This window comes from Bombina bombina, chromosome 6 (genome assembly GCF_027579735.1).
Source record: "Bombina bombina isolate aBomBom1 chromosome 6, aBomBom1.pri, whole genome shotgun sequence".
Classification (NCBI taxonomy): domain Eukaryota; kingdom Metazoa; phylum Chordata; class Amphibia; order Anura; family Bombinatoridae; genus Bombina; species Bombina bombina.
In genome coordinates this window covers 1,026,248,108-1,026,260,772 of record NC_069504.1, presented here as the reverse complement: position 1 = coordinate 1,026,260,772, position 12,665 = coordinate 1,026,248,108, and the positions used below count along the sequence as shown (strand labels likewise).

The window sequence follows — 12,665 nt, the reverse complement described above, 5'->3', positions numbered from 1 at the left end:
GGCTCAGAAAAGTCAAAAATAGTGAGATATCTTGCAGAGGGATGCAGCACTCTTAAAATTGCAAAGCTTCTGAAGCATGATCATCGAACAATCAAGCGTTTCATTCAAAATAGTCAACAGGGTCGCAAGAAGCGTGTGGAAAAACCAAGGCGCAAAATAACTGCCCATGAACTGAGAAAAGTCAAGCGTGCAGCTGCCAAGATGCCACTTGCCCCCAGTTTGGCCATATTTCAGAGCTGCAACATCACTGGAGTGCCCAAAAGCACAAGGTGTGCAATACTCAGAGACATGGCCAAGGTAAGAAAGGCTGAAAGATGACCACCACTGAACAAGACACACAAGCTGAAACGTCAAGACTGGACCAAGAAATATCTCAAGACTGATTTTTCTAAGGTTTTATGGACTGATGAAATGAGAGTGAGTCTTGATGGGCCAGATGGATGGGCCCGTGGCTGGATTGGTAAAGGGCAGAGAGCTCCAGTCCGACTCAGACGCCAGCAAGGTGGAGGTGGAGTACTGGTTTGGGCTGGTATCATCAAAGATGAGCTTGTGGGGCCTTTTCGGGTTGAGGATGGAGTCAAGCTCAACTCCCAGTCCTACTGCCAGTTTCTGGAAGACACCTTCTTCAAGCAGTGGTACAGGAAGAAGTCTGCATCCTTCAAGAAAAACATGATTTTCATGCAGGACAATGCTCCATCACACGCGTCCAAGTACTCCACAGCGTGGCTGGCAAGAAAGGGTATAAAAGAAGAAAATCTAATGACATGGCCTCCTTGTTCACCTGATCTGAACCCCATTGAGAACCTGTGGTCCATCATCAAATGTGAGATTTACAAGGAGGGAAAACAGTACACCTCTCTGAACAGTGTCTGGGAGGCTGTGGTTGCTGCTGCACGCAATGTTGATGGTGAACAGATCAAAACACTGACAGAATCCATGGATGGCAGGCTTTTGAGTGTCCTTGCAAAGAAAGGTGGCTATATTGGTCACTGATTTGTTTTTGAATGTCAGAAATGTATATTTGTGAATGTTGAGATGTTATATTGGTTTCACTGGTAAAAATAAATAATTGAAATGGGTATATATTTGTTTTTTGTTAAGTTGCCTAATAATTATGCACAGTAATAGTCACCTGCACACACAGATATCCCCCTAAAATAGCTATAACTAAAAACAAACTAAAAACTACTTCCAAAACTATTCAGCTTTGATATTAATGAGTTTTTTGGGTTCATTGAGAACATGGTTGTTGTTCAATAATAAAATTAATCCTCAAAAATACAACTTGCCTAATAATTCTGCACTCCCTGTATATACATATATATATATATATATATATATATATATATATATATATATATATATATATATATATATATATATATATATATATATATATATATATACACACATGAAGGAACATGAATTTTAAGTATAATATCTTTAAAATTCACATTCTTTGAGTAACATAGCAGACCTCTCAGCAGTCCCTATTTGAGAGACAGTCATACGTCCTTATTTGCAGATATTATTTTAGCCCTGCCCAAAGGCTACCCAGACATGCCAACAAGCCACACAGACACACCCACCAACCAAACACACCCATAATCTCGCTTACTATCCAGCCATGTTCCCTGCCCCCTTTTGATATGACCCACCCACAAAATGGCAATGGCTCCCCCTCAACTTCTCGAGTCCCTATTTCCAAGCCATAAATGTCGGGAGGTATGATATAGGTGGGCTGCGTTTTTTTCTCTAATTCTCATCTAGAAATATAGAAAATGCACTAAATCAGAGCTTTCAACTACTAGTTTTAATGAATTATACAAGGACCTTACTGATCTGAGATTTTTCCTACAGAATTGTGTTTAAAAACAATCTAGTTCCTTGTCAAATTCACAATATCCTCTTCAGCTATTAAACTGTTTACCATTTCTGTATGTTAGTTTTATTTAGAAAAAGGCATTTATGGAACATAACTAAATCTACAAATTATTATATTATTGATAAGTTACATGAACTAATTCATATTGTGGCTTTCTAGTTAAAATACAAAATTCTCTATTTTGTTAGATGAATTTATTTAAAAAAAAAATCCCTTCTTGTACTATGTGTTTAACTTCCAAAAAAGAATTAAATATTTTGCCAAAGTTGTACTCCTTACTCCTAGAACATCCCCATTCTGCACTAGATGAGTATACGGCCATTGATTGGAGCATACGCATGTAGGCCTGATTTCCATTTCCTCACCAGCTTCCTTATGTTTCCTTTCATACACAAACTAAGAATCAGTGGTCTACCACTTAATCAGTTCGCTGCCTTAGTGATGGCACACTTAAATCATCCCAGACTGTCTCACCCGGGAAAATGGACAAGCCATGATCTTGTGCAATTGGTTGCCAAAGTGCAGTGGGAGGGGTTACACAAGTTAACACTTGTGTACAATCATAAATGCATCTTATATCACCTTCCTGACACTGAATGTGGGTGAATAGTTTCACCAACCATGAATCTTGTTCACCAGTAGAATAATAAATGACAACCTATGTTTTAAGCCCAATTTGCAGGAAGTAAAGGGAAAGTAAAGCCCTTGATATTTTAATATAACTTGTTTAGCTCTGCTTAGTAAAATCTTTTTATATAATTTAGCTCTGTGGCCTTTTCTAATTTTCAGAACTGAAAAAAGCACATTACAGAATTATTAAGGCTAATCCTGCTGCACATCTTTTCCTAATTGATTTTAGATAAATGCAAAACAATGCATTTCATACCAACAATATGTCATTGTCAAGCCTTGCAGTGGTAAAAGCCAGCCCAGATTGGCTCCTTCAAATTAAGCAAATGATATGATGGCTGGAGTTTGACTATTGAAAAACAATTACAGCAAACTGTTAATTTGTTTTAAAAATACCTCAACTTGGTTGATATGTTATTTTTTAACAAGAAAACCGAAATGTCTTGTAATTTCAAGGTGTTTACTGTACTGTGTGAGAGTATTTGTTGAACATTAAAATGCCCTAACTAAATTGTTTTATTTTAAAGCTAGAATGTCTCAAAGTATATTCTGCTAGATTAATCCTTCTTGGCCTTTGTGGAAATTTCTGTTTTCTCTCATCCTTTATCCCCTAAATATAAGAAAAGAGGAAATAATAACTAGAATAACACTTAGGGAAAAATTAATCAAGACCCTGGAAAGCTTAGACAGAAATCTTGCTATGTGCGGACAGAGTCTTCATGGAAGAACTTTTTCCCAAAAATCTGTATCCCATGTGTCATACTGTGCACAGTATGTACAGAACTGGGAACATCAGTATTTGACCCAAAGACTTGGGCCTAGTTCCCATTGCTGTTGTAAACTGTATAAACTAGTGTTAGCAATAATGTCCATTAAAGTCTACAGTGATGTTTTATGTTACAGCCATTTTACATGGTTTACAACAGCAAAGAAAACTAGGTCACTAGCAATAAGTTGTTGGTTGCAAAACTTAATTCTCAGGGTTAAGAAGATTACACACTAATTAACACATTCTATTATTTTTGTTTTAATTTATTATCCAGGGAACAGCTTCCTGTAGAAAGTTTTTTTAAAGGTGTTACCTGCTCTAATATTTACAGACTACTACATTTTTCTGCATAATCAACAACTGGTGTAGGGGAGATCTAATTTTTAAAGGCACAGTCTACAACAGAATTTTTATTGTTTTAAAAGATAGATAATCCCTTTATTACCCATTCCCCAGTTTTGCATAACCAACACAGTTATATTAATACACTTTTCACCTCTGTGATTACCTTGTATCTAAGCCTCTGCAAACTGTCCTCTTATTTCAGTTCTTTTGACAGACTTGCACTTTAGCTAATTAGTGCTGACTCCCTGGTAACTCCACGTGCGTGAGCACAGTGTTATCTATATGACACAAATGAACTTACACCACTCTAGTGGCTGCCTTCAAGGCCTAAGACATTTGCATATTAACCTCCTAAGTTTAGCTTTCAACTAAGAATGCCAAGAAAACAAAGCAAAATTGGTTACAAAAGTAAATTGGAAGGTTGTTTAAAATTACATGCCCTATCTGAATCATAAAAGTTTATTTTGTAATAGACTGTCCCTTTAATATTTTGAAGGATCTCAGAGTTGAATTGGAAGGTTCCCAGGTATGTGTATAAACTATTTGTTTTTAAAGAAAAAAGTCACAAATGGAGCAGTGTGGATGAAAACAAAATACATAAGAACACTGTTACTAATACAAAACAATAATTTCTTGCAGAAATGTCTCATTTTCCACTCTGTACATAAACTTTAGATTTGTTTGAAAAACCTTTCATATAATTTTTCAGTTCCAGAAATCACACGGGTAGTATTCCTCTCCAACAAAGATTTAAGATAATTAAGTATGATGGAGTGTTTTCTTCCTGAAAGCCCTTGATTGTATTCACTTAAGGCTGGCATCTCACCTCCCCTACAATCTTTTAAATTTATCATCTCCAGGAGGTAACTTGCCTCCTAGCTCAGGGTTTTCCAGAGTTCAGTTTACAGCTGTAACTTAGACTTTCCAAGTTAAACCTTGGCAGCTTTCCCGGTAGTAATTCTGATGAGGCCTGTTATGTTTCAGCTCATTTCATCCAAGCCTTCTGAGGAAAAGCCTTCATCTACCATCAAGGCAGCTTTGTAATGCAACTTCCTACTGGAGCCCATTGCTACAGACCCCAACTCCTCTCCAAGATGCTGATTGTTTTTAATTATAAATGTTACATTGGTAGCAAGGCCTAGTACTCTAGAGTGAAATGTAATCAGTTTTTACTACAGCTAACAAAGGGAATTACACCAACAGGACCTCTCGAGAGAGGCAAAATAAGAGTTTAAGTGTATGCAAGCTTGACAATGGTTGAACAACTTTATTGCTTCAGTGAGTTTGAAAATAAAAACACTTTATTTAGGCTGTAAATGTAATAAAAAAAAAGGCAGATAGCAATGGAAAAAGTAAAACTTAGAACATTGACTGTAGACTCCAGTTCACGATCAGTTACTCAACGAATACTATTTTGAAATGTCCTCTATTTTTGTTATGGGTGTAAATCAGAGGATATATACTGATAGTGTCTGTTATTATTACTGAATATTTTTTTATTTTTACTAATCAGAGAATTTATTATCAAGTTAAAAATGTATAATATTATATCAAAAACTATCATTTATACTGTACTAAAATATACAATTACTGGTACTTACTGGTGTATTAATTTATGAAATTAAAAGCGACATATTATTTTACTGTACCAAATACATTTATACATTTGTGTTAAAAGCCAAAATAAATAAATACAGATTAACAAATCTAATTAAATACAAACTTTTCATAATTAGAAATCTCATTGTCCTTCAAGGGCTATAATAGTCGAAAAATTGCATGTTATATTCTGCTAGACCATGTCATTTTATGACTATCGACCCTGTTCTATCGTGTGTTTAACCCCCTGCAAAGAGGTGAAAAACAGTGACTCATGGTGGAACTGCTAGTCCTGAGTGGAACCCGTCACTGATCCAATCAGCAGCGCTAGTTGCACATCTGAGGCGAGCGGCACTTCTATTGTGTGTTTAACCCCCTTTGCAGGGGATTACATATATCTGCATGTTTTCCTGTCTCTGTGTGTGCAGAGCATACCTTTATAATATCGGATCTGTGAATTATTTGGTACTTTAACAATAACTTACTGAGCAACTCATTGTTTTTCAGTTAGGTATTAGTTGAAGTTTTCTCCCTTTTTATATAATTATATCTCCCCCAGGCCAAGTGAAAGTGGTATTGCTGTATACCTGTTTTTTGAGACCTAAGCTTCAGCTGACTGGGGCCCTAATGTTCAAATGATTCTCCAGCTTGCAGACCAATTGCAGTTCAGACTTCCCAGGGGCTGATTTCCCTAAATATTCAAAAGAAAAAGGGCAGAACTCTCCAAAACTGTGAGATCTCTCTCATTTCTGTATGTGAAGAAGAGACAAGCTCAGTGCAATGTAGTACTGCATGATATGAGAGTTTTGTTACACTTACACTTTGTGCTTTTTATTTTATATCATTTTACATTTCAGATTGGGTCCTTTCAGTATTATTGCATTTAAGCTTTCCACTTTCTCATTCATATTTTAATACATTTAGATTTAGCGCTAGCACTGAGTTTAAAAATTCTGATCATGTTTTGAAAGTTATACTTTGTATATTTCTGTGTAGCTTTTACAAATTATATTGCACCTTGTATTTGCTGCATTGCAAACTAAAATCGACCGTTTCAGAAAGTGGGAGGAACAGGGCAGTTCCCTGGGCTTAACAGGGGAGTCCCCAGGGTATGTCTGAAGCTCTCTCACCAGTCTTGTGAAATTGTGTAAGCAGTTTACACATCTGTTCTTACGGATTTATCTTGCGAGCTGTATGCAGGTGAATTCTGCTCAAAATTCACAATACACTTATTTTATATAACAGAAGAGTAATATATTGTAAAATCTAGACAAAAGCAAGTTAAATTGCAATCAAAACATTTAAGTTTAATTTGTAACTCATGCAAACAGAACCTTTATATCAGCCCCAGGTGTTCTCCAATTACTCTCTCTCTCCTGTGCAAAATGTTGTATCCCAGAGGGGTTCATTACTTTCTATGGAAGGCATCTCATCTCTCTGGGACTCCCAGGTTCCTCTCATTTTCTTAGAAAAGTCAGTGATTTCAGCCCCTGTGAAGTCTGCTCTATAACCTCCCTCCAAACTAAAGAATGTTTGATTATCTGGCCCGTAGAAAGTAATGAAGTTCTCTGGGAAATTGGCAGTTTTTCCTGTTTCAATTTAAATAGAAGGATAATGTCTGCCCGCCATTTGTTAAATGGGCCCCCAAGTCTGATTATTTTTTTCTTTTCAGTTTTGAAACAGGAAAATAACTTTCACTTTACTATCGCCTGCTTTCAGTTTCAAGTTAAAACAGTTATTAGAGCAGCCATCTTTAAAAAAAAAAATACATAATGATTTTTTATTTTTTTCTAGAATGAGGTGATCAGTCAACAATTATCTGTCATATTCAGTCAATGCTATGGGCCTTATCCGATACCAAAGCTGACAGAAATCAAACGGAAACAGACATCTAGATTGGGTAAGAATTCAAATCACTATTTGACCTTGCATACCAGCGCTATAGGTTATTTTGCTCTTCGTACTGTAAAACATGTGTGTGTCTAACAGATGATTACCAATAATGTAAAACATATTTTTTACAACTTCTACCAAACTGGAATCATATGATCGAAGTATCCATGAGAAGTATTATAGTCTTTGCTAAGGTTTCAATGTGTTGCTAATGCTGAGGTTTAAAAGGGCATAAAACCCCCCAAAATTATTTAATGTTTCAGATAGCGTATAAAATTAAAAAAACAAAAAAACTTTCCAATTTACTTCCTTCTCTTGCTATTCTTTGCTGAAAAGCATGTAGGAAGGTGTTTTATAACTATGTTATATATTTGGAAGAACACTAGGTGGCAGCAGTGTTTTCTGCCATGTGCTGCTCCAGAAATGTGCACACTACCTACCTAGGTATGACTTCAACAGAGAATACTATGAGAACAAAGTAAATGTTATAATACAATTGCTGAAGACACATTTAGAAGAGAACATGCAGTCTAATCTAATCAGATATGAAACCCAAAATGTTTCTTTCATGATTCAGATAGAGCATGCAATTTTAATCACCTTTCTAATTTACTTCTATTATCATTTTTTCTTTGTCTCTTATTATCGTTTGTTGAAAAGCAGGGATATATGCTTAGGAGCCGGCCCATTTCTGGAGCACAATATGGCAGCAGTTTTGCAAGAATGTTATCCATTTGCAAGAGCCACTAGACGGCAGCACTATTTCCTGACATGTAGTGCTCCAGATGCCTACCTAGGTATCTCTTGAACACTGAATATCATTAAAACAAAGCAAATGGGATAATAGGAGTAAATTAGAAACTTTTTTAAAGTGGTATGCTCTGTCTAAATCACCAAAGAACATTTTTGGATTTCATATCCCTTTAAATATTCGTCAGATTAGAGGCCTTTGTACATGAGGCCATTAAATATTTCTATTTACCTTATCCACAGTTGTATACATTGTTCAGTATTAATGTGGACAAATATTTTGGCATATTTGTTAAAACTACTAATAGTGCCTCGGTTTGTTTATTTAAAATAAATGTTGAATGTTTGCTGAATATTCTAACATCCCATTTTGGAGACAAATGTTACATTTGGTATTGAATATTGAATGCAACATAAAAAAGCATGTTTTGTGCATGTTTTATTTGCCCTTTACGCTTTAAAAAAGTGTGTCTGAAATCTCATAAGACCATTTAAATGTGAGGTTTCTGAAAAATAAGCTCTGGAGTGCACAGAAAAAAAAATCATGGGTTTCTGATTGCACAAACACATCATTTGCAATCAATGGATGAACCTCTCCTTGTCTTTTTTAACCTTTGTAGTGCAGTTTTTGATTATGATTGTATAAACAATAGCATATGCCACGCAATGTCCCCCCTGCAAAACATTACACAATATTTGAATACATAGATAGCAGAGCACATGAAAACATGTAATTTACAGCCTACTAAAGAACTTGTGTGAATCCAGATTAACTGACTTCAATAAAGAATAATATTAAACATTGTTCTGTAAAGCAATATTTCCTTTCTGCTTTTAGTGGCACATTAACTTATTATCATACTAAATACAATAGGAGGAATCAAATGCTACCATGAAAGGACAAGGGGATTTAAAAACAAATGTATCATGTTTATCAAATGTTTCATAAGAATTCATTTTTGCAGATCCCTTTGCTACACATTGTTACAGGCAATGATATTATCTCACACTGAATTCTATCATATATTTTTATTTTTAGATCCACATTTTCTAAACAACAAAGAAATGTCTGATGTCACTTTCCTTGTGGAAGGAAAACCCTTTTATGCCCACAAAGTATTATTATTTACAGCATCTCCAAGGTATGAAGTAAAATTTGTTTGTAGTGGAAAATAAGTATTATCTTGACAGAGCTGCATTAAAGTATAACTTTTTTAGTATTTTATTCAGTAACAGTTGATGAGATAATATTCAGTTGGTGAAGATAGAAAAAAATAAATCCTGAAAATAATTTAGACGGGGAAATCTTTTTGAATTAGAATTCAATGTCACCTATGAACATTCTTAAAGAGACAGTGTACTGCTAACATTTCTCCCCTTTAATGTGTTCCCAGTGATTCATTTTACATACAGGAGTGTATTAAATACTTTACTAATATATCCTTTTTATTTTGTCATTCGAAAGAGCTGTTTTTGCCCTTTGAAACAGTGTATAGAGAGATGAGCTAAGAAATATTTTGTGTAAATATAGAGATAAGCTAATGAGGTCTGCTCTCCCTGCAAGCTCAGCTTATTTAATTGGGTTGTGGTTTCAATTAGCAGATAGCTATTTCATATACAAATATACCTAAATTAATATTTTACCATTCATTTTAAACTCTGCAGCCTTGGCACCACCTAAACCATGCCCATAAATGCCCAGCCACACCCATGGATTGCCATAACAATTATCTGATGCTATCCTGGATGAAGAAATATAAAGTTAGGAGAAATGCAATCATAACTTTTGTGAAACAGAAAATCCAGGCAAAGCAGTTGTTAGTATTAAAAGTTGCCAACAGACCTGTATTACCTCTAAAGCAGCTATTATATTCCAGGATAGAAGAAGCTGCATACATTTAAAGTACACCATGCACTAATTTGTTAGACCCAGCTGTGCAATTATCACTGCTGACTGGTTCACTTGCCATGTCTGCTTGGGACCAACAGTTCTCAGTGGCTCCTGAGAAGTACTTTAACTATGTGTTTAACTCCATTGTGTGTGTGTGTGGGGGGGGGGGGGGGTTAAACACATAGGGGCCGCATTATCATGCTCCGAATGGAGCTTGATGCCCCTTGTTTCTGGTGAAGACCGCTGCTCCATAACTCCCACACGAATACGATCAGGTTGATTGACACCCGCCGGTAAGGGCGATTGGCCGCAAATCTGCAGGGGGCGGTATTGCACAAGCAGTTCACAAGAACTAAGTAAAAATATCCCAGTAAAGGGATATAAAAGAGCGCTGGTGTTTAAAAAGAAAACATTATACAATTTAAAACCAAATTATTGTACTATTGATATAGTAGATCAAGTCTACCGTATTAGTCCTGTTTACTGTCCATATGCTGGTGGTAAATAGGGAATAAAGATGTCCTCTTGAAGGGAATAATGAATCAGGCTGCTCCTCTTGATCCCAGAGAGTGTGGAACAACTGTTGAAGAAGAATAGAGAGAGGGTGCCACAAGTTCCCAAGAACTGCTTGTGCAATGATAAATGCCGACAGCGTATGCTGTCGGCATTTATCGATGTGCAGCGGACATTATACACTACATCGTATCATGTCCGCTCGCACTTTGATAAATTTGCCCCATAGACTTGTAGGATTGATAGTGCTAAATGACATGCTCTAATGAATTAGAAAATGTCATTTTTGCACTATAATGGTCCTTTAAGCTGAGCTATTTGAAAGGTGATGGTGTAGAGAAAATAATTATTAATGAATTCTTGTTTAGAATTTTACCATAATGCAAAATGAAAGATAAAGTAAAGATGTAGCAAAAAGCACTCCCTGTAATATCAGATGTTGTGTTATCCTTAGCATGAGACCAAGCACAAGATAAAGCAACAACCTTCGCTTGGAAAATGGTCCAAAATGTTTAATTATGGGTAGCAAAAAATGCAATGTACTTTCATTTTTTTTTTTTTTTTTTTAAAGATATTTTCCCTTTAATTTAACTGGCACTGCATTCTACACATGTGATTGCTTGGTCAGTGCAAGAACACATTCATATGTGCCCCTAACTGGTCACAGCAAAGGAGATAAGATATACTAGCTCAAGAGGCTTAATTGCTAGTAATTATTACACATAAATAAATAAAAATGTCCCTTTAAGGAAGATACTTATCCTGAACACACAGGCAAGGCAACAGTGAATGGTGACCCTATCAAAGCCAAACTTTAATCTAATTAAGAATCAGTAGCAAAATAAGAAAGTTGTAGTAAATCAAATCTTAAAGTGAATGTAAATTTGAATGAATAAGTGCCCAGTTTTTAAAAGTACTATTAAAAACAGGGGCATTTTCATTAATTAAAATTTACATTGAAGCGTTTTTTTGTTTTTTTTAAATTCTTACCTTTTTCTTTAGGAAACCCAGACAAGTGATGCTCCATCCGCCGCTCCTCTGTACTTAGCATATCGATGACAAATCCGGCTTGGAGGAAACCAGTTTCGTCATTGCAATGCTAAGTACAGCTTCCATGTAAATTTTAATGAATGAAAGTGGCACTGTTTTTAACCCCTTAATGACCACAGCACTTTTCCATTTTCTGACTGTTTGGGATCAGGGCTATTTTTACATTTCTGCTGTTTTTGTGTTTAGTTGTAATTTTCCTCTTACTCATTTACTGTACCCACACATATTATATACCGTTTTTCTCGCCATTAAATGGAATTTCCAAAGACCATTATTTTGAACATATCTTATAATTTACTATAAAACAAATTATAAAATATGAGTAAAAATTGAAAAAAACACACAATAAATACAAGTAGCACTTTGCTATTTCCAAACAATTTTTTTCAAAATTAGCGATAGTTACGTTGTAACACTGATATCTGTCAGGAATCCCTGAATATACCTTGACATGTATATATTTTATTTTAGAAGACGACCTAAAGTATTGATCTAGCCCATTTTGGTATATTTCATGCCACCATTTCACCGCCAAATGCACTCAAATAAAAAACAAATTTTCACAAATTTTGTCACAAACTTTAGGTTTCTCACTGAAATTATTTACAAACAGCTTGTGCAATTATGGCACAAATGGTTGTAAATGCTTCTCTGGGATCCACTTTGTTCATAAATAGCAGACTTATATGGCTTTGGCATTGCTTTTTGGTAATTAGAAGGCCGCTAAATGCCGCTGCGCACCACACGTGTATTATGCACAGCAGTGAAGGGCTTAATTAGGTAGCTTGTAGGGAGCGTGTAGGGTTAATTTTAGCTTTAGTGTAGAGATCAGCCTCCCACCTGACACATCACACCCCCTGATTCCTCCAAAATAGCTCTCTTCCCTTCCCTACCACACAATTGTCCCCACCATCTTAAGTACTGGCAGAAAGTCTGCCAGTACTAAAATAAAAGTTTTTTTTTTGTTTTTTTGTTTTGTTTTTTAAAAAAAAATATTCTGCTTTGTAGGATCACCCCTTAGCCCCCAACCTCCCTGATCCCCCCCAAACAGCTCTCTAACCCTCCCCCTCTACCTTAATGTGAGCCATCTTGGGTACTGGCAGCTGTCTGCCAGTACCCAGTTTGCCATAAAATATGGTATTTTATTAAAAATAAAGTAAAACACTTCTGTAGTGTAGCTGCCCCCCTCAATATTCATCCTCTCACCCCCTCCCAGATCCCTTAGTTAAAAATTCCCACCCTTCCCAGACCTTTCCCCCACCATATGCAAATCTAGTTTGTTTCATAGTGTAGCGTTCCCACGCGCTCCCACCCCCGTGCACATGGCTGCCCCCGTGCAC

General features: G+C 35.9%; 1 protein-coding gene across 2 annotated transcripts in view; it reads left to right on the top strand.

Moving 5' to 3' along the window:
- Positions 1-12,665, top strand: part of ABTB3 (ankyrin repeat and BTB domain containing 3) — a 328,216-nt gene that overhangs the window by 297,152 nt on the left and 18,399 nt on the right. For both annotated transcript variants that reach the window (XM_053718757.1, XM_053718756.1), the window contains 2 exons: positions 7,023-7,128; positions 8,911-9,013. In XM_053718757.1, coding sequence (XP_053574732.1) covers positions 7,023-7,128; positions 8,911-9,013 — 209 coding nt within the window. The remainder of the gene's footprint in view (positions 1-7,022; positions 7,129-8,910; positions 9,014-12,665) is intronic.